The 21,493-nt window shown below is 37.1% G+C and overlaps 1 protein-coding gene across 1 annotated transcript in view; it reads left to right on the top strand.

The window, feature by feature from the left end:
* The window catches only part of GABRB1 (gamma-aminobutyric acid type A receptor subunit beta1), a 331,133-nt gene that overhangs the window by 104,751 nt on the left and 204,889 nt on the right, over positions 1 to 21,493 (top strand). Inside the window, exon 4 of the mRNA XM_031435095.2 lies at positions 13,533 to 13,753. Within this exon, the coding sequence (XP_031290955.1) occupies positions 13,533 to 13,753 (221 nt within the window). The remainder of the gene's footprint in view (positions 1 to 13,532; positions 13,754 to 21,493) is intronic.

Here is a 21,493-nt window from a genome sequence, read left to right as displayed (position 1 = left end):
ATTTCCATGGAGTTTATCTACAGATTTTGATACTTAAGACTTCATAGTCACAAGTACCCAACCTCACCCTTGAGTGGTAACAGATCCATTGCCTTGTATTCACACAATGTGAGGGCATTTTGGCCCTTGGCCAGTGGAAGAAGGAAGACTGATATGCCCTAAGCTTCTGTGTTAGGCCCCTCTCTTGCCTCAATCTATAAATTTACTTTGATAACTTCATTTAATCTCATAGCCATAGTGTTGATGAGGACTCATTAATTTGTATCTTTAATATCTTTACCCTCAATATCTCTACTGAGTTATTTCTTCCATGGCTTTATATCAGCTAATATTTTATCTCTACTTCAAGCACTTTAAGGTAATATCCAACACAAATACATCACATTTTCCCTAAATTCTGATACTTCTCTAGTGCTTACTGTTTTTTCTTTATCCCCCATACCCATAGCAACCAGTTTAAATCCATTCTCTTTCCTTTCAATATTTTTTCTCTGCTCCTCCCATTATACTACCTCTACTTTTTCTGACCGCATTCAGTCTCATAGGTATATTTCATCCCAATTACAAATTTTAATTGTTTTTTTTTTAACTCAGTTGCCTGCCTCAGGATTTTTCCTCAATCTAATCATTTATTGATTCATTAGTTTTGGGGCACCGACTAGACTGCAGACCCTGTAGGCAGCCCTGGTGAATAACCAGATAGAGATGTCCCCATGGAGCTCACAGTCTAGTGGAGGAAATAGACCGGCACCCAATCAATTTCCTTGTAGAATGACGCAGGCTGCGATAAGAAGGGTCTTCAGGAGCAGACAGGAGGGGCCCAACTCAGACTTTCTGGCTCCTGACTAAGGAGGAAGACGTGTCATTAGGCTTCTGATCTGAGGCCTCTGTCAGTTGGGGACAGCCAGGCAAAGCATCCAGAGAGTAAGAGTGAGTGTGCCAGGCCCAGAAGACTCCATAGCAAGAGGAAACAGCATGTGTTTGAGGAACTGAGAGAAGACCAGGTGGTTGGATGATAAAGAGGAAGCAGGTAAGAAGTGTGGCTGGAGAGTGAGGAACAGAGGAGGTGTGTCATTTGCACTTAGGGAATTTGTATTTTTTGTGCTTGTAACATTGAGGAGCCATTAAAGTTCGACCTTGGGAGCAACATGATCATAATTGTGATTTAAAAAATTGAATTTGAAATACCATTTTACCTGTCATACAACAAATGAATTAGAGAAGGGCAAAAAAATAAATAAATATAAGCAAATGACTAGTTAGGAGCCTACTGCAGTAAATCAGGTGAGAAAAGATAAAGGGCAAACTGGGTCAGAATGATACAGGAAAAAGGGTAGGGGAGGTGGTCGCGAGGATGGCCGTGTCCCAGGTCTCAGTCAAGTCCCTGGGACATGCCTCACCAAGTGAGGCTCCTTGGCTTCACACAGGAAAGAATTCAAGAACAAGCTGCAGTTGAGTAAAAGTAGATTTATTTAGAGATGTACACCAGAATGGGGCAAAAGGGTTATTACAGTAAAGGGTAAAGTAAAAAGAGCAACCACGAGGTGCAGTGTTGCTAGTTTTTATACACTAACAAGTGAGTATTATCCCAACTACTTTGAGGAAGGGGCGGGGATTGCCAGGAATTGGGCCACCACCCTCCTTTGACCTTTCATGCTCAACTTCGGAACTGTTATGGTGCTCGTGGGTGTGTCATTCAGCATGCTAGTACATTAAACTGGGTATAATGTGGCTCAGGGTCCACTGGAGCTCCAACCTCCCGCCATCATGGGCCTCAGGGTCTACTGGGAATTGACTTTTCTGCCACCTTGGTGCTGATTGCTGTGTCATTCTTTTAATGGCTGTGTCCTGCCCCCTTCCCTTCTGTCTCATTAGCAACTGTAAGCAGAATAAAGAGATATTTTTATAAAATAAAAATCCAGGTTTTATTGATTTATTTTATGTGGACAGTGAGAAAGAGAAGAGTCAAGAATCCTAGTTTCTGATTTGATCCACAGGGTAGGTGACTGTACTGTTCACTGAGAATAAGGATGGAGGTGGAGGACCAGATTTAAGTGAGGGTGGCCATGATTCTGCCTTGGGCCATGGATGGTTCCTTCATTCAGCACTCTATCATCTTGGCGCTAAAGGCATAGGCATAAACCATTGTAGCCCCTAACCTCAACCAGTTTATGCTCACCCATTTCTAGAGTATTGTCATGCACACACAGTCTAAATTAAAAGATCCTTAACCTGTAGATACTTACTGTGTTTGCCTTTCGTCTTACTATCACTTAGAAATAATTTCTAACAAGGGAAATATAGTTGCAACCATAACTCATGACTAAGGAGGCTTTTATTTGAAAATGGTAAAATACTTTGGCAGGATTTTGAATGTGAAAACCATCCCACCAAAAGAAAATTACTCTACTTTCTGTACTCCTGGAGGATTATTATGGAACAAAAATGTTGCCTTTCCCTTAGCTAACATCTGAAAAATCATCCAGGGCAGTGATGAACAATCGACTGTGCTGAGCATTCCGTGGGGATGTCAACAGCGCACAGATAAGAGCATGGCAGCCGTGTTCATTACCGTCAGCAGCTGATGAAGGGGAGTTCATGGATAAAACATCAGAGACGGCTGGGAAGTCTACATTAGAACTGAATGTTAATGATTAATCGGCATCCCTAAAAAAGCACGGCAGAAGTCAGCCTTAGGCAAGAGATAAAAGTCTTGTTCTGGGAGGAAAATCTTTTGTGCTTATGATACATGCTTAAGCCGTTGCTTGTTATTGTTGTTTTTTGGGTTTTTTTTGATTAACAAGATTGTATTTATTTATTTTATTTATTTTTAATATCTATTTTTATTGAAGTATAGTCAGTTTACAATGTTGTGTCAATTTCTGATGCTTGTTATGTGGTACAGTGGGAAGAACTAGGAATTTAAAGTCAGACTCAGGTTCAAATTGCAGCTTCAACTTTTTCTAGCAGAGTCACTTTGAGCATCATCCCCTAAATTCAGAGACTCATCTATAAAAATAGAATATTAATCTCACCTTCATAGAGCTGTTGTGAGGTTTAAACAATGCAACATGTAAAAAGCACCTAGTAAAGTGCCAGTCATACAGCTAAACATTCAGTAATAGCTCTTACTATTCAGTATTTAGCAGGGAAAAAATTAATAATTTAGTTAAAAAAAAGAAAATACATATTAGGCATTGCATTATTCTATAATATGCTTTAAGCTACTTGATTTTCCCTATTTATTCAATTATATTTTTTACAATTTTTAGGACTATTATGTACACTATTCCAGTTCATTATTTCAGTGACCTTATTGACAATTTCCCTGCCCATCACATAGGTAAGGAGATTATCAAACTAGCTGATGAATTTGCTTAAAGATCCCAGGACTAATGAACAATGAATCTTTAACTAGATTTCAATTTCCTCAGTTCTCTTTTAGCCAAAGACTTAGTTGATAGCTCAGATTGTTTTAGCATGGTGTTAGCCTGGAGGTAATGTTCCTAGTTGGGTCTGGTCTATATTCTTAATGCAAATCTTCTAAGCGATACACGTCTGGTATAGTTCCAAGGATGGCTGTGAAGCTGTATCAGAGGAAAATCAGTCTTGTTAGAATTATTAGCTTTAGAATTCACAAACCATTTTTTTCTACACTGCCAAAGGAATTCTTAAAGGTTTTTGGTTTTTGTCATTACATGGTATAAGGTTGTCAAGGTCCTTCTCTGCAGCACCATGTGCCAAGTCACTTTTTAGCCAGAGCCACTCAAGATTAGTAGAAGTTTGAACAGATGCTCAATGAGTTTAAGCCACTGAAAGTAGCCAATATGGATATATTTGGAGCTCTTTGGTTCTGTCAACCTGAATTTAAGGTCTTAGTTGGTCCTTTTAAGAGTTTAAATTTTGTTCAATATTTAGAAAATGATTGTACCAAACATTTTCTAAATATTGAGTGCCTGTGGTTGCATTTTTATTTACTTTAGCAACTTAGTCATATTAAGCTCAAGAGCATGGCATCATACAATGAGAAAGATGCCATAAAACACCAGTACTTTTGGTATTTATATCTCTCTGTATCTATCTATCTATGAAAGAGAAGAAAAGAGATTTATTGCAGCATTACTTTTAAGTTGTAAAAGAACCTGAAACAACTTCAATGACCATTAATAGAGTAATGATTAATTTCCATGTGGTAGTATATTGTGTAGCCATTAAATGGAATGAGTCGTATCTCTACCCATTGATTCGGAGGAATTTCTGGGCTGTCATTAAAAATAGAAAGATTCACAGAAGTGAATATAACATAATGCTATTTCTTAAACAATGACAAAAGTTCCAGATTTTGTGTATATATTCCTACATAGTTGCATAAGTATAAGCAACTAAATAAAAGGTTGCTTCCCAACTTACTAGTTAGTTAGTGAAAGAAAGTAGAATGAAGGGAGAGAGATTGAGAAACAAAAACAAATAGACAAACAAATAAACAAATAAATATCAGTGGGAAAAGATAGCAATGCTTATGATAAAAAGTAGCATATATAGAATGACATTATTTATTTTAAAGTAGATAGAAAAATACTGATGATGTTGATGATGATGATCTCTGAATGGAAAATTAAAACAAGCAAACAACAAAAAAAAGATGGTACAGAAAACAGAAGATGGAACAAGAGGAGAGTGAACATGATAAAGCTGACATCTGGGCATTTTATCTGCTACCTATTCTATTTTGAGAGTTTCCCAGGGACTCCCCAGAGTTTGTTATGACAGTCTCTTTAGGATGATAATTGGATGGAAATCCATCTTTCTGTTAGGAGGTCTGAACATAATAAGGTTTCTGAGAGTGTCCTAAGGGTTCCTTCCTGGGAAAGTAAGTTAAAGCAATAAGAGATATTAGAAATACTTGATTCTTGAGAGAGAGCTATTACTATAGCCCATAACAATCCCTCTTATTCCACCCTATTAGTCTTAAATTAAGAGTTCCTAAGATCTCATTCTCCGCCAACAAAAACAGTGCCAGACCTAGAATGTTTGCTATTGATTGCTTCCTTTTAAGGTCTATGCACATTATGAAATCACAAACCACAAGAGAAAAGTGCCTTCCTGGGCTAGAAAATGAGCACAGATCTTTTTTTTTTTTTTTTTAAATCGCTTCTAAGTAGTGTGTGTTTTGATAGAATCTTGGTTTAATTCTGATTCTCATATTCTTTCCCAGTTTAACTTGCTTCATAGCTTGGTTTTTTTGAATTGCCATGCATACCACATGTTGATTACCATCCTGGTCATTTATTCATAGTCCAACTCAGGAGTATCAGCCAAAACCACCCCATTCTGGATGTTGCACTAGGTCCTCCATGCGTCTGATTTTATTTCTGCTCTTATTCAGGTAGTGGGGAAAATGGAAACAGAAATTTTCTATGAATCTCTGGAACTAAGGAACTTTGAAAAAACTTAGTGTGTCATAGATAATTAATTATGTGATTTTAAATGTGAGTGGTTTATGAATCATTCTCATGATAAATTAATCATCAAGCTAATATTTTATTGATAATTTTGAATATTGACTAACTTGTAAATGATCTATTTTCTCTGAATAGAGATCTCTTTTTAAAGCTTTAACATAAATAGGCTTGTACTTCCAAAATGACAAGTTATTACTGGAACTATCAATGAAATTTCATTTGATATAATTCAAAACATGTCTATTAATACTTTGTGGAAATTAACTATTAATCCATTCTTAAAGAGTAAGTTTTTTTTTTGAACTCCATATGCTTTTATTATCTCTCAGAAACTGCAGCTGCAAAGAAGAAAAGTACCCCAAGTTCTCTGAGTATTTGAGGGAGAAATTTGTGTATTTCATGCAGGGAGCTGGTTACAAAGGTAACGGAAGGACTGAGAAGCCCACAGAAGACAGTGGGACAGCTTGGAAATAAACAATGCTCAGTCTCACCTCCTGGCCCATGAGTTCCTTGAGGCTGGGAGGGAAAACACATTACTTGACGTTTTCTCCTCAGCATCTGGCATAATGCAATTCTTTAAATCTAGTAAACAATCATTAAATGTTGGCAGAATGAATTAGTCATTCTAATACCCAAAGATCTTTTGACTTGGAGGTTTCTAGAAAGCTTTCCCTGTTTCAGGCCTAACCTTTCAATATATCTTACCATGGCCACCACTTGAATTGTTTGAGCTTCTGATTATTTAGATTCTGAAATATATGGCCTTTAATTAGTCATTGTATGAAACACAAATTTTATCACGTCTATTTTAAGGAATTGGATTCATTGTATGGGAAAAAATTTAAAGAAAAGGAATCTTTACAGCTTCTAAAGTAGATATTAGATTACAAATGCTGAAATTCTTAGATGGGTACAGTCTGTTTTATATAGTGAGAGCCTCCCGCTGTTCACTGCATTGGAACACAAGTTCACACTCCAGTTGTCATGTCAGTGTCATACACGCCCATGTGATTTCCTTAGGTGACTCTCACTGATAGGAACCCATAACTCTCAATGTTTTTGTTCACCCACAAGATTGGTTCATTCCAAAATTGTTCAGAGCACAACACAAGATTGACAAAAACTCTGAACTATACAGATCGATAAACCAAATGGGGCTATTTAGGATGAGACAAAGGTAAAAGAAGATTATGTTCTCTAAGGCATAGCACAGGCTACCGTTGGTGAAAGAAAATCAATAATAAATAAGAACATGGGCTTTGGGAAAATGAGAATGCATGTATTTTAAAGATATTGTAACAAAACATGGCTAAAGGACTAAGCACAATATATATGTGTATTGATAGTTAACATGATAGCAGATGATGTTAAGATAAAAGATTCTGGAGATACAATGATGAATTTCTGCTGCAGAATCTACTTAATGGTGACACTGATACATAAAACACATTTAAACAGGAGGTTCCATTAGAAACAGATGTTGTGTGGTTCATTTCAATTACAACCTAAATTGGTTTATTTATCAGGCGATTTTTCAGTAAACTTTGTTTTCATGAGATGCAGGTTGTGTGGGGTTCTTTTGTTTTGTTTTGCTTTGTTCTCCTATCCTTGTAAGAAGTACTACCTGTTGCCAGCATCTACATTTAGTCTCATGTTACTTTATTGATAATTGTCATTGTGTTTGATAGAGAATTGTCTCCATAGAAGTAAATATGTTCCCCTTCTCTCTCCTTGCTCTCTTAGTTAATAAATAAAATCAAATGTGCCTCCCCCTTTTTTTCCCAGTTATTTAACATCTCTGAGTCTTAAGATTTCTAATAATACCTCCCATTTTTGAAATCAGGGCTAGATGATTGTTTGAGGTTTTCTTGGGTTTTTAAGATATGTATAATTATTGTTTAATGAGATTCTGAAATGGATGTTGATCAGCATAAATATTATGACTTTTTTGGTTGGAGGAAATAAAGATGGAACCAACTTAGCACAAGGACAGTGGGACTTGTTGTAATAATACAAAGAGGGCTCATAGGAGGTTGAAGTACTGAACATGGCCAGGCCTCACAAGAACTAGAAAGAGGAAGCAGAAAGTCTATGTGAACTTGGTCATTCACTCTCTCTAACAATGTCAGACTCTCCCCCTTATGGCTATTTTCTGCATCTTTCTCCACTTTCTTTCTTCCTTTGCAGGCTGGCTTCCTCTTTCTATTCATAGTCTCTCCTCTCTTATAACCTCGTAATAGCAGTGCAGTGCTAGTTCTGTCATGACCTTTGCACTTGGTCCTACATCTGCTGTCTCAGATCCTTTATCCAACAGCAAATTTCCGGGAGAGGACTCTGATTGGCACGTCTTTTTTTTTTTTTGGACCCAGGCACAGGTTTATCACCTGCCTATGGATCAGCTGGTCTTAAGTTAGACATTTACTCTCCATTCTGAAGGTGGAGGAGGACAGAATCCTGTGATATAGAACATGGTCATGGTCAGTCAGCAGGGCAGTTACCTGTAGGCAGGGCAGTTTCCATCACAGAATGTTCTGCAGAAGTGAGGCACAGCTCTACTACAGTCAGCCTTTGGGGAAAGCAGCCTCAGCCTTGGAAAGAGGAGATCTGAGTTCAACTGAACTGGCATAAATATTTCACAAGGAACAGGAATTTGTGCTTGGGACCCCTTATGATGTGAATAATCAAATCAATAAAAGATTAAATACAAGTGTGTGCAAGGAACTTGGTTCTTTCATACATGTATACATATTTCTTGAGAGCAGTTTGTGAAGGAAGGACTGCTCATATGATCCTTCTGAGTAGGCACAATATTACTAGATGTTAAAGTAGTATTTTGTCTCTTCACTATCAAGTTAATTTGAGACATGTGATGATTGTGGAGGCAACTAATAAGAGATTTTCACTTTTCCACCCCACTGTGAAGTCTTCTTAGAGTGCATTCTGGTAAAATGCATACCTCAGTATATTTGCCTAAACCATATAATTTTTTCCCTATTTTGATGTTAGATAATTAATGGATTTATATCAAATGATTTTCTTACATTAAAGTGGCAAATTATAAATCATTTAAGGCTAACATTCCTTACACAAAGTTTTGAGGGGTATGTTGAAAGCTCAAATTGACATGTTAATGATGATAAAGAATTTTGAAATATTTTACTAATCCTGAAAAGAAAGATATTTTCATGTAAGGCAGAGTTTCTTAACCTTGACACTATGGACATTTGGAGCCAGATGATTCTTTGTTGGGGGGGCTGTGCTGTGCAGTCTGTAAGGCTGAGGAGCGTCCCTACCCTTTACCCACAGATGCTCATGTTACCTAGTTCAAGCTGGTACTGCTCACCACACGACAGGCCAATATATCAAGAGACAAGTTGTTGGGGGCAAGGAATAGTGATTTTATTCAAAAAGCCAACAGACAGAGAAGATAGCAGACTAGCATCCCAAAGAATCTTCTTCTCTGAGTTAGAATTTAGGCTTCTTTTATACTTAAAGGGAATATGGCTGGTTGTTGAAAACTTCTTGGTACTGGAATCCTTTGTTCTTGCAGCTGTCCACAGAGGGCTGGTCACAATGTTCCCATAAAACTCCAATAAGACAACTGTTATTTTCTGTTCTGCAACTTTTTATCTCTATACAAATGAAAGAGTGTTTAATCTTTAAAGATCAAGCCCTGGAGGCACAGCATTGTGGTAGGGCCATTACTTGTATTTCAGGCCATAGGCAACATTCTGTTACAAAGGTGCGGAGACAGCATGACTAAGCACAGGCCAAGGGCACGAAGGTTAAAGCTGAAAGAATAGATCCAATATGGAGTCAGGTCTGTTCTTCTCTGTTACACTAGTAGCACTCACATTACTCCCAGCTGTGACAACCAAAACTGTCTCCAGGCATAGCTAAATGTCCTTTAGGGGACAAAATTGCCCTGAGTTTCAAACTACTGATCTAAAAAAAAAAATGTTACCTTTTTCTGTCTGACTTATTTCACTAATATAGTACCCTCCAGGTCCACCCATGTTACAAATGGCAATACCACACCTTTATCCATTCATCTGTTGATGGACACTTAGGTTACTTCTGTATCTCAGAAAGACAAATACTGTATGCTATCACTTATATGTGGAATCTAAAAAATAAAATAAATGAATGAATATTACAAAATAGAAATAGACTCCAGGATATAGAGAACAGACTAGTGATTACCAGGGGAGAGAAGGAAGGAAGGGGAGAGGGGCAAGATACAGGAAGGGGATTAAGAGGTACAAACTACTATGTATAAAATAAAGAAGCTACAAGGACATATTGTACAGCACAGGGAACATAGCCAATATTTTATAATAACTTTAAATGGAGTATAATCTATAAAAATTTTGAATCACTACATTATACACCTAAAACTAATATAATATTGTAAATCACTTATACTTCAATAAAATAAATAAGTAAATAAATAAACAAATAAAAGACCGTTACCTTTATTCTCCAAAAGAGTTACTTTCATTTACTAGACGTATTTTCATATTCCTTTCAACATTTTTAGATTTTAAAAAGTGTGTTTTTTGGAGTTTAACTGAGCACCACTAATTTGGTATTGTCTACCCTGCTTTTCCTCAGTGGATCAGATTCTCTCATGCCTGAATTAGCCTGACCAATTTCATTAGCAATCTCATACCGGTTAATCCCATTAATTTGCCTCAGTGTCAAAGAGTCCCCTATGGCCCATAGCTTCTAAATATGTCACATTTTCTCAAAGGAGTAGCTTGCACACTTGATAAAGCTGGTTGAACACTTATAATACACTTGGAAGAAAAATGAATTTAGCATTCTCTGACAAAGTATCAATACCTTTAATTTCTTTCTGAAAACTTTCCATCCTCTTCGGAGTGCTCATACTTTGGACTAATGAAGTCTTAATAGAAAATCTGTTGCATCAGAGAACAAAATACAACAATTTTAAGCCTTTCTTTTCCATCTAAAAGTAGAATACACCAAAATAATATCATAGACTTTATTATATGCAGATGTCACTATTAATATTTACAATGGGGTGCAGATAGAAAAAATAATTTACTTAAAATTCAGTAAGTAGTTTCCCAGAGACGTAAATCATAAATTCTCTCTGAAATGGTTTGCCTATCTCACCAGGTGGTGAGAACATAGTGTAATAATGGATACAAGAGGCTGAGAAAACCACAGAGCAAAGCACACTCTCTAGGAGAAGGAAGGAGATTATTGTCATGCACAAGGTAAGATATGCATAGTGAGGAGATATTGCTCTCTTTTAAGTCTTTCCACATTTTTTCATTATTATCATCACAATTATCATTAGCTTCAAAAAGTTTTTTTTAAGTTATCAAGCTCATAGGTCCATATTTCCATTTATCATGGAATCAAGCCCTAGATTAAGATAATAACCCTGGAAATGCATAAGAAGGAACGTTCTGAAAGGTGCTTGTTCCACCTTACCCACTTCCAAATGTGAGATACTGGCACACATACATTTTCACTGAATTACTTCTTACTGCAAATAGGGTAAACTATTGCTTTAACTGAGAATCATGATGCGATTTTTAGTCAACACTTATTTAAAGCAGAGTGAGTGGTATAGAGCAAACATCTCACTACATGTGTATAGTTCTCTCTTTACAGGAGACAAAACGGTTTCCAGAGCGAGAAGGGGGAAAAGTCTATACACAGACACACAGACACAGACACAGACAGAGACACAGACACACACACACACACACACACACACACACACACACACACACACACGTACAATCTATGCAGATTACTCATGGTTACGTTCTTTTCTCCTTCCACTCTCCATTATTTACTTACCACAAACATATTTTAATTACAGCATTAATTATTACAACGTTACATTTGCCGTTTTGATCATTTGTACTTTACAATCAGTTTTCTCCCATCACACATTAACACTTTCTTTATTGAGGACAATGTGTGGAATAAGGATATTGCCTCATGGTCTCATTGTGAGGAGCTCCTCTGTGGCACTCATGAGAGCTGGAGGTTAATGAGTATTCAGCGTTGAGTACCAAAACACATATCCCACTGCTGATTGTGCTGATCCTCGTGGCAAAATTTACAATAACATATCTTTAGCCAGTTGTTCATTTTCTTTCTTTGGCTGAACTGCAGAAAAGATCACAGCAACAAGACTTAAAGTTGCTCACAGACGATTGCTTTTTTTCACGGTCAATAGGCTCCTTCAGCCTACTTCTTTTACAAACATCTTGTAACAAGTAGAAATGCTTATGAAAATGAATATATACACTCCAAGTAATTTGGAAGTGTGATATTAATCTTTAAATAGAAGAGAGCAACTTTGAAGATAACATATTTGTTTAGCATGTTACAATTTCTAAAGTACCTGCACCATCATGTTCCCAGGTAATACTTGCAATAAGCCAGTAAAGTGCTATTATTTTTATTTTTAGAAATGAGACATCTGAGATAGGAGGGGTTAAGTTAGTTGCCCATGGTTACTGAGCTTTACATGTGGTAGCTTTTGTAATCAAGGTATTTTAGAATCTGCCCAATTCATTTTCCTCCGAAAAAGGTCTGATGCTAAGAGCTTGAAGAGGTTGCAAATGAGAGGGGTACCAAGGGAGAAGAGAAGTGTATATAACCCTGTGGGTTCTCTTAGTCTGTTAAATGAAGGTAAGGTAGAAGGAGGTTTCGGACCTTTAAAAGGGGTATGATATGATTAATAGCAAAAAGCAAATGTCCTTGTCATTAAACAAGAAAGAATGGCTTCAAAGTATTGCAAGATTGTTTCTGAGTGAACAGTGTAAGCGTTCTCCAGCAGAGTGGTAAAAGGACATTGGAACTCATTATCTGGAACAAATGTTGTCTTATCATTTAAGATATTCCAGAAATGTCTAAATATCCCTCTAGGGATCTAGATGAAGTGTGGTTTGCCCAGATGTAAGACACGGTCTGAGTCAATGTTTCTCAAATAGTGGCCTATAAAACAGTGGAGTACAGAGTTGTGCAGAGATTATGCACATTTTTCTTAATTATTGCTAAAGCATTCAGAGTCATTATTGACAGATAAATGTCCTTTAAAAGAAAAAGTGAACCTTCTGTTTTTATTATATTGGGACCCACATCTTAAGACTTTATGATTTTACTGCTACCTCTTATTCTTTTAATGGACAATTACACTGTGTATTAATAGACTTCTTTGAAAACAGACAACTAAAGCTCTAAGGTAATTATCCACATTCCTCTCCTGTAACCTTGGCGCCTTTATTGAGTCTGAATCTTTCTGTCACTGCCAAGGGAAACTTGGGCAGAAAGAAAAGTGCAAAGGTACATCCTTAGGGTAACCTTTTACAGGAGGTGAGGAAACCAACTTAAGTACAAACCCAACTCTGAACCCAAGTCAATTCTTGAATCAAAGCAGGAATGAGTTAAGAGGGGAATAGTTGACCAGTTCCACCAGTGATGTCAGTTCTCAGGCCAAATATCTCCATCCACATGTGCTGTATCAATTACTTTTCAGGGCTGATAGACAAGTTGTAATTTGCTAGAAAGATCGAGATAATGGAAATTGAGGACCTTTATATTCATTCAAAAAACCTTTGCAGTTTGGAACACATCCTCTCCTTTTAAATGCACCCATTTTTAGTTATTATTTAACAAACAACCTCCCTCCAAAACAGTACTATAAATATGATATCCAGAGGTAGATTTCTGTAAACATGAATGTCTAGGTCAAACTTCCCTTTATGACCTTCCCTATGATATCATTGCCTTAACTTCAAATCTTAAAATTCAAGTAAATGGATTCACTCTATATTGGCAAGAATGCCTCTGCGTGCATTCAGTTATTGCTCTAGTACTTCTAAACTATTGGCTGTCCTGTAATTGGGGGTGCAAATTTCAATATATGCAAATGAAACTTCTTAGGGAACCTGCAGAATGGTAGGTCTCTGGGCATCCACAGTACCACAGGCTAACACATTCTTAACAAAAGGTCTTAGGTGGTGATGATGATGGTGATAGTCAAATTCTTTTTTGTTTGTTTCCTTTCTTTTACAGGATTATACACTCACTATGTATTTCCAGCAGTCTTGGAAAGACAAAAGGCTTTCTTATTCTGGAATCCCACTAAACCTCACACTAGACAACAGGGTGGCTGACCAACTCTGGGTACCAGACACCTACTTTTTGAATGACAAGAAATCATTTGTGCATGGGGTTACGGTGAAAAATCGAATGATCCGACTGCATCCTGATGGAACAGTTCTCTATGGACTCCGGTAAACAGCTCTGTGTTGCATGTTTTATTGTCGTTGTTTGTGTTGTTGTTTTATTTTTTTTACTTTTGGAAATGAGCGGAGGGGAGAGAGGCAAGTAGGTGAATAGTCTCTTTAATCTGTACAAGAAAATTATATTAAAGATCAGAAAATCTTAGAACAATTTAAGCTAAATGTAGACAAATTTTTCCATCAAAGGTAAGTGAATTATTTGCCCTGACCTTCAAATAATAAACAGAGGAATAAGAATATGTGTCTTGGTTAGACAGATTTTGCACCTCGCTCATTCTAGAAGTTATACCTTTTTTTGGCCAATTGTTTGATTACTTCAGAGACACTCAGACTCAGTTACAATGTGTTCTAGGTATTCAGTGTAGCTACTTAATTATGAAATGGAATCGGGAAACAATATCTTGGAGAAATAGGAAAATACTGTGGGGCAACTTTGAGAAGATCCATAGTGATTTTATTCCTTTAAATTCTCTGTGTTTCCACTTTTATTTTTATGTATACGATCCACATTAAGTTGATTTCTGTATTTTTTATGAGGTAGGGGTTGAGGTTCAATTTTTTCCATACTGCTATCTAGTTATTCTAGCACTATTTATTGAAAAGACTTTGCTTTTTCCCATCAGATTATGTTGGTACCTTTGACTAGGTAAGTAGGGGTCTATTTCTAGGTTCCATTCTGTTCCACTGTTCTTTTTGTCCATCCTTAGACAGTATCACTCTATTTCAATCACCATAGCTATATCATAAGCCATGAAGTTACATAATGCAAGTCCTTCAACTTTATATTTACTGCATAAGATTTCTTTTGAAATTCTAGGTCCTTTGACCCTCCCTATGACTTCTAGAATCAACTTGTTGATTTCTACCAAAAAAAAAAAAAAAAAAAGCCTCCTGGAATTATAATTGCAATTGCATTGAATCTATATGCTGGTCTGGGGAGAACTGACATTTTAAAACTGTCAAGTTTTCTAATCCATGAATATAATGTATCTTTATTTAGGTTATCTTTAATTTCTATCAGCCATGTTTTGCATAATAGTGCATTTTGGTTTGTTTATTTTTGAAGAATCAAGTCTAAAAGAAGTATTACATATCGACAGAGATGTTATTAACCCTCATGCAGTTAAGGGTTTATTAAAACTTTTAGGCTACAATTCAAGTCAGCTTACAGCTTTACCAAAGGAATATTTAAATTGTGACATGTTATTGTAGAACATGTAGAGTGGTGGTTCTTTAACCTTTGTTGTCACTTTTTGTAATCCCTTTGAGAAGCTGATGAAATTTTCCTATCATTTTAGAGTGTTCATAAGCCCCCTGAAATCCTTATATAGCATCAGTGGCAAGCTGAAACTGTAGTTAAGGGCCAAAAGTCTACAATTAATGTGCGTCCAATATCCAAAAACAATATGCAAGTGAAGAGAATGTATCTATATGATAAAACTTTTGAATGTAACCTAATGGTGCGTTATTTAGTTGATAGCTTTGGTCTTCATTTGCACAGTAAAATAGCATCAGTTGATCTTGGCAAAATGATCTTTGGAATTTTCCCATTCTTTCAGTACCCTAGGAGCTGTCAGCTCTAGCTAAAAATCTCTGACCTAAAATCCTCTCAGAAAACTGGTGAATAAACTAACAATTCCCTTGAGTATACTGATACAGTAATACACAAAAATCTACCAATTCAAGAGCCGTGGTGATCATTAGTGGTGGTTCAGACACTGGAAATCAATTGTAATTTTTTACTACCTATGTATCTTCTATTATATATAACTAAGTATGAAGTGATGAAATGTCTTTCTAAAGTATGTTGGAAGAATAATACTATGACCCAACTTTGTAGGTTGATCAACCACAACATTTATATTCACTATAAGTGATTAATCAAGAGTGTATGAAAAGTTATTGTGTTTAAAAAAAAAAAAAGGAGTAGCTTTTTTGCAAGCAAAAATGTGGGTTGCACTCTCAACTTACAGAGTCTCACTCCAGGCAGTTTCTAAATGATTGGCAGTCTCTACCAATGGTAGTGCTGCATAGGAAGAAACATATTTGAGAACCATAAAATTGAACACACTTCATTTTAAACTGAGAAACTAAGGCACAAAGAGGGCAAGGGTCTGATCTAAGGGCACACAAGATAATGACAGAATTAGGACTAAAATCTAGGTATCCTGATGCCCATACCTGTGCTTTTCTCACCTCACTGTCTTTCAAATACTCTTAGAAGTCAGCACTTTCTTCCTAGTTGATAACATTGCTTTCACTCTTTGGAGCCAACCCAGGTCTTTGTAGCTAGGAGACTTCCAACAGATCTCCCAAAGGAAAACACAAATCCTTCATCTGTTATCCGGACTCTGATCTCTTTCTAGCCTCAGTTTTCTCCATGAGAACCTCACACCAGTTCTGGTATCTTTCCTCTCCTTCCCTGCCTTCCTCTCTATCTTGTCCCTCACAGCTTCAGTTTTCTTTTCCCTAGAGGTTATAAGTATCCTGGAGAAACCATAAGGTATCACAAAAAAAGCATGACGTCTGAATTCAGAGCACCAAAGTTGGGCTCAAACTGTCACCATTTTCTGATTGCTTGACCTTGAACAAGTGATATAAATTTACGGAAACTTACTTAGTTTTATCATCTGCAATAATGAGCTAATAACCCCTGATTCATTATTGGGGAGTTCTTAAGAAATAATGAATACGTTAATACATGGTAAATACTAAATTATATTTTTCTAAAGTTATTGTGCCTGAGATAGCTTTATTAAGTATTAAAATAACTGTGTGCTGAGGGTGGTTCTCTAACTCCCAGGGGTGTCCGTGACCAGAACAGAGACACTGCTGCCCAACTGAGAAAACATTCATTGAGTGCCTATTATGTACAATACACCCTGGGAATAATTCTCCAGAAGTCTGGTAGAAATTTGTCACGTGGCGAGTGGAAGCACCTGAGACTTTGAGTCAAAGAGACTCGTGGTCTGACTAGGTTTTGCCCTTTCCTCTCTCTGGACTTCAGATTTCTCAACCTCAAAGAGAAAGGAATTGGACAAAATCATCCCTAAATTCTCCTGCAAACCTAAATTTTGCTGCTTCTACGATCCTATATTATGGCTTGCTCATTTTAGGTCCTCTGCGATAACATTTCCTAGGCCTAGAAAGGACAATCTGCACTTTTTTTGTAAATTGCCTTTTCTGGAGTAACTGCCATCTATTGCTTCCTAAGCACATGCACTAGAAAGTCCTTGTAGTATAACATAGATATTTACATATTTATGGCTGTACTTACTGTAGAGAATGAAAGTTCTTCACTTATCCATAATTCCAGCTAATAGTCATCATGAAATGAGACCATGCATTAATGAATTGTTTTTAGCAATGATGGGATCAATGGGATTTTCTGAATGCAATTGAAAGCATTTTTCCCCCCATGGATGCAGAAAAAATTATTTTATTTTATTTTATTTTATTTTATTTTATTTTATTTTATTTTATTTTATTTTATTTTATTTTATTTTATTTTTATTGAAGTGTAGATGATTTACAATGTTAGTCACCTGAAAACCTTTTTAACCAGGAACTCCATAATCATAAGACCATATCATTTAACTGAATCAAATTTTTGCTACATTAAATTTCAGTAGGAGGTGCTATAACTTGGCTCATATAAAGCCACAAGAATAGAGTTAGTTGTTTTTTATTTTTGTGAACTGTGTCAAAATCATATTTTATACCTCAGGGATGGCGCACAGCTGTGTAAACACCCTAAAAGAAGAGAGAGGTGTCTGATGGGGGCCTGGTACTTCTAGAAGAGCCAGGCTACTGTGCAACGGGCATTCAGCACATAGAAGAGACTGTAATCCACTGTGTTCTTACTCTTGGATTACCCTCACTGCCATAAAATGCGTTACACCAGGGAATTGTCCTGCAATTACTATTACCTCCTCTTCCACTTTGCTGAGGATCTGGATAAAGGGTGGATGTCTGTGATGTGGTGTAAGATGTGGCAGGAGACAGGACTTATGTTGGTGGTCTATGAACCCTCCACCTTGATCCTGTCAAGGGACATAATGTCATTTCCTTTCTTACTCAGAAGTGGAGACTAACTATCAACTCCCTCAATGTCACACATCAAATCCTTAAAATTCTTCTGTCTTTCTTCCCCTCCTTCCATATAACTCTGAGAGAAGTTTTCATCTTCTTTCTAAGGCTAATCTCGCCATGTATGCATTTAATCTTATTGCTGGACACTCTTCTGATTTTGCTCCCTTCTTTTATCAAATCTTCAGTCTTCCCTCTGCTGACTCCTCTACGATTTTCTCTTCAAGCACGAGTCCTTGAAGAGCTTTGGTTTCCATTATTTCCTCATTTACTCCTTCATCTCCAAAAGCACGACTCCCACCCATGCTTCTTTCCTAAAGCAACTCTGTCAAAAATCACCAGAACCATTGCTGGTAGTCAGTCTATACTCTTGACTTCTCTGAATGATTTAAGAGTGGTGATTGACCTTGACTTCAGGATTTCCAAGATTCACACAATTTACTCATTATTCTCATTCTTCTGTCTTTTTGTTATTCTAGCACTGTTTCCTCTTTTGCTCTAATTGTGAACAAGAGGGATTCCTTGTGGTTTAAATAACTCATTGAATTTAACAGCTTAAGTATCTAAAATATGAAGTCATTGAGTTCAGAAAAATATTTGTAATTGCTTACTGAGCATCTATATTGGATGTCTGACTGCCAGTTATTCCTGACTTGAACCCTGTTTCGTGTTATCTGTTTCTCCTAAAATCAGGTCTTCCTCCTTACACACCTGCTAACAAAATCATCCTCCTTCTAGTCAATAGGCATAAACTTGTAAGCATCTTTGTATTTCATTTGTCCCAAGATTCAGTCTGTTGCTTTTGCTCGAACATCTCCATTTCCAAATCACTTCCATCACCTCAGTTAATATCCCTAGTATCTTTCACTTCCTGGCCAATTTCCTGTCTTAATTTTACCTGTTCTCATCCCCGCCATTATATTCTTCCTATAGTGCATATCAGGTCATATCAATCCCACACTAAAAAAAAAAAAAAAAAAAAAAAAAGCAAAGACAAAAAAAAATTAACAATGTCTCCATGGTCTCTGTAAAATTAATTCTCTGTCTGGAATCTGAGACCCTGTGTATATGACCAAATGTTTTTCCCACATTATTATCCATTTCTTTCCTCTATTCTTTCCTCCATGAAGCCTAAACTTTTATGAAACAATTTACTTATTTCTCTAACCACATCTAGGGCATTTCAAATCAAGTCTGTCCCAAATGTACATAGGTCATATTTATACTAAAATACTATTAGCTGTTTATTTGAACATCACATTCAACTAGATGTATTTCATCTAGCAAACCTACAGCCCTGCTCACTTGCCCTCCTGTCTCTACCCCCAATTTCACGCACTCCATCACGTTCTCTCTTCTCTGAAAAGCCACTCTCAAATTCTACTTTCTCCATGAGGACTTTTACATTTCCAACCAGATAAAAACACTCCTTCTCATTTGATACCTTACTTCACTTTAATCTCCTAAAGGCCCATGAGATTTGTAACTCTCTTAAGATGTTTTATCTTTCTGTGTCTTAGAGTTATCTCCTTGTGATGCAAACAAGACTGTATATTTGTCAAAAATGGGAACTGTACTTCTTTAACCTTCGTCTCCTCTCTCTCAAACCAAATAAATGTTTGAAAAATTGAAATGAAAATTTGTAGGATGTGGTCACCTGATTCATGATAGTTGTCAGCTGCAACGTTTCCTATCTCTAAATGATGGCTTTTAACCAACGAGCAATTATCACTATTAATGAACAGATGTGTCCTGCCTCTTGTCCAAACACGATCCAGCTGGCTGAAAACACTGATTCTCTCCAAGGCCCAGCCCTGTGGGTGCTGCAAGATTGTGTTTATCTTTCCCTGAAAATGGCAGGCATGGAACGATTTAATTCTGGGAAGACATTCAGTGGTGTATTTAACTTCCTTAATTTGCCCTTCCTTTTGCCTTCCCCTCCTAACCCTTGCCTGAGCTTTGCTTTCAAACTTCCATCATCTTATTTTCCTGCATCTCCTAGCAAAGCCCAGGACCAGAGCCACGTGGTTTCAAAGGGCTACATGAGGATGGGGAACGGGATGGGTAGTGTAAAGCAAAGCATACCAGCTCAGTACTGGCTCACACTGGGACTCCACAGGTGTGTTGCAGAGTGGGGAGGGGGGGCTTGTGTGCACACACTAAGCACATACAGAGTAAGACACATCATTTGAACTATTATTGACAGCAACTGTATCATGAAATTCAATCATTACCCAGGTATACAAATAATTGAACTATATTATACATCAGGCACTATGCTAAGTGCTCTACCTATATTGTTGTATTTCATCTTTACCACAACACTATGAAGTTTGTACTATTATTATGCTAATTTTACAGATAACCAACACTAGGAGAGCTGAAGTAATTTTTCCTGTCTCCTAATTTATTATTAACTTTTTAAAAACAGGTTCAAACAGGTCTGAACATTGCATTTGGCTGATAAATTTATCTAAAATCTCTTTTACTCTAAAAGTTTCCTATTCCTTTATTTTCCTCCTGTAAAATTTTTTTTTAAGAAACCATGCTTTTTTTTGTGGTTACATCCACTTGTTGTAAATGTGTTCTTTTATGCCCCATATCTGAGGCTTGATTGGGTTTGAATTAGTTATTTTGTTGTGCTTTGGTGAGACTGCTTCCTAAACCAGCCCTGTTTTGTACTTTTATCGGGAGACAAGAAACACCTGCCTGTGTCTGTTTTTGTGATGTGAAGACTGATGTGCTGACTGAGGCACTGACCATCTGATCTGTCCATTATAATAATCGCATCAATTTGTATGTAACAGTACTTGTTTGCTAGGACTGCTATAGCGAAACGAGTGACCTGAGCCACAGAAATGTATTCAAAAATGTATTCACAGTTTTGAAGTCAGCAAGGTTGGTTCCTCTCAAGGGCTGTGAGGGAAGGGTCTGTTCCAGGCCTCTCTCCTTAGCATACAGGTGACCGATTTCTCCCTGTGTCACCTCCCTTCTTGGGTCTCTCTGTGTCCCCTTCTTATAAGGACATCAATCCTGTTGGATTAGGGCTCACCCTAATGACCTCGCTTTAATCTGATTACCTCCGTGAGGGCCCTGTCTCTAAACAGAGTCACATTCTGAGGTGCTGAACGTCAGGACATCAACATATGAAATTAGGGGGACACAATTCAGCCCCTGACAGTAACAATTTTAGCAGCCACATATAATCTCTGCTTAAACCTATTTAGAGTTTACAAAATGAGAATACTCTACCATCCCTTCCTTTTTTATTAACTGGATTATTCTCTAAAGAACTTTCCCTCACCAACTGTTTGGTCATCCTGAGGTCAAGTTGGTGCTGACAGGCAAGATAAATGCTTGACTGTTTCCCTTTATGTAGCAGTTCGCTAAACAAGTTGTTTCCCTAGAGCCCCCTAGATGTGAGCACTGAGGTTCGGCGTTTTGGTTTTTTTGTGTTTATCACTATGAGGTCACGGGTGACAGCAGGTGTGTCTGAGTCAGTCCACAGCAGCTATGGTTATTCTTGACCCTCTCTTGTCCTATCTTTGCCCAGTGGCAGCCCCTGTAAGTTGGCATCTGAGTTCTTTCAACCTGACCTCAGGAGTTGCTGATCACCTCCTTGTCTTCTGGTGCATCAACTTG

Source organism: Camelus dromedarius, chromosome 1 (genome assembly GCF_036321535.1).
Source record: "Camelus dromedarius isolate mCamDro1 chromosome 1, mCamDro1.pat, whole genome shotgun sequence".
In the NCBI taxonomy this organism is placed as follows: domain Eukaryota; kingdom Metazoa; phylum Chordata; class Mammalia; order Artiodactyla; family Camelidae; genus Camelus; species Camelus dromedarius.
This window is presented reverse-complemented; position numbering and strand designations above follow the sequence as displayed.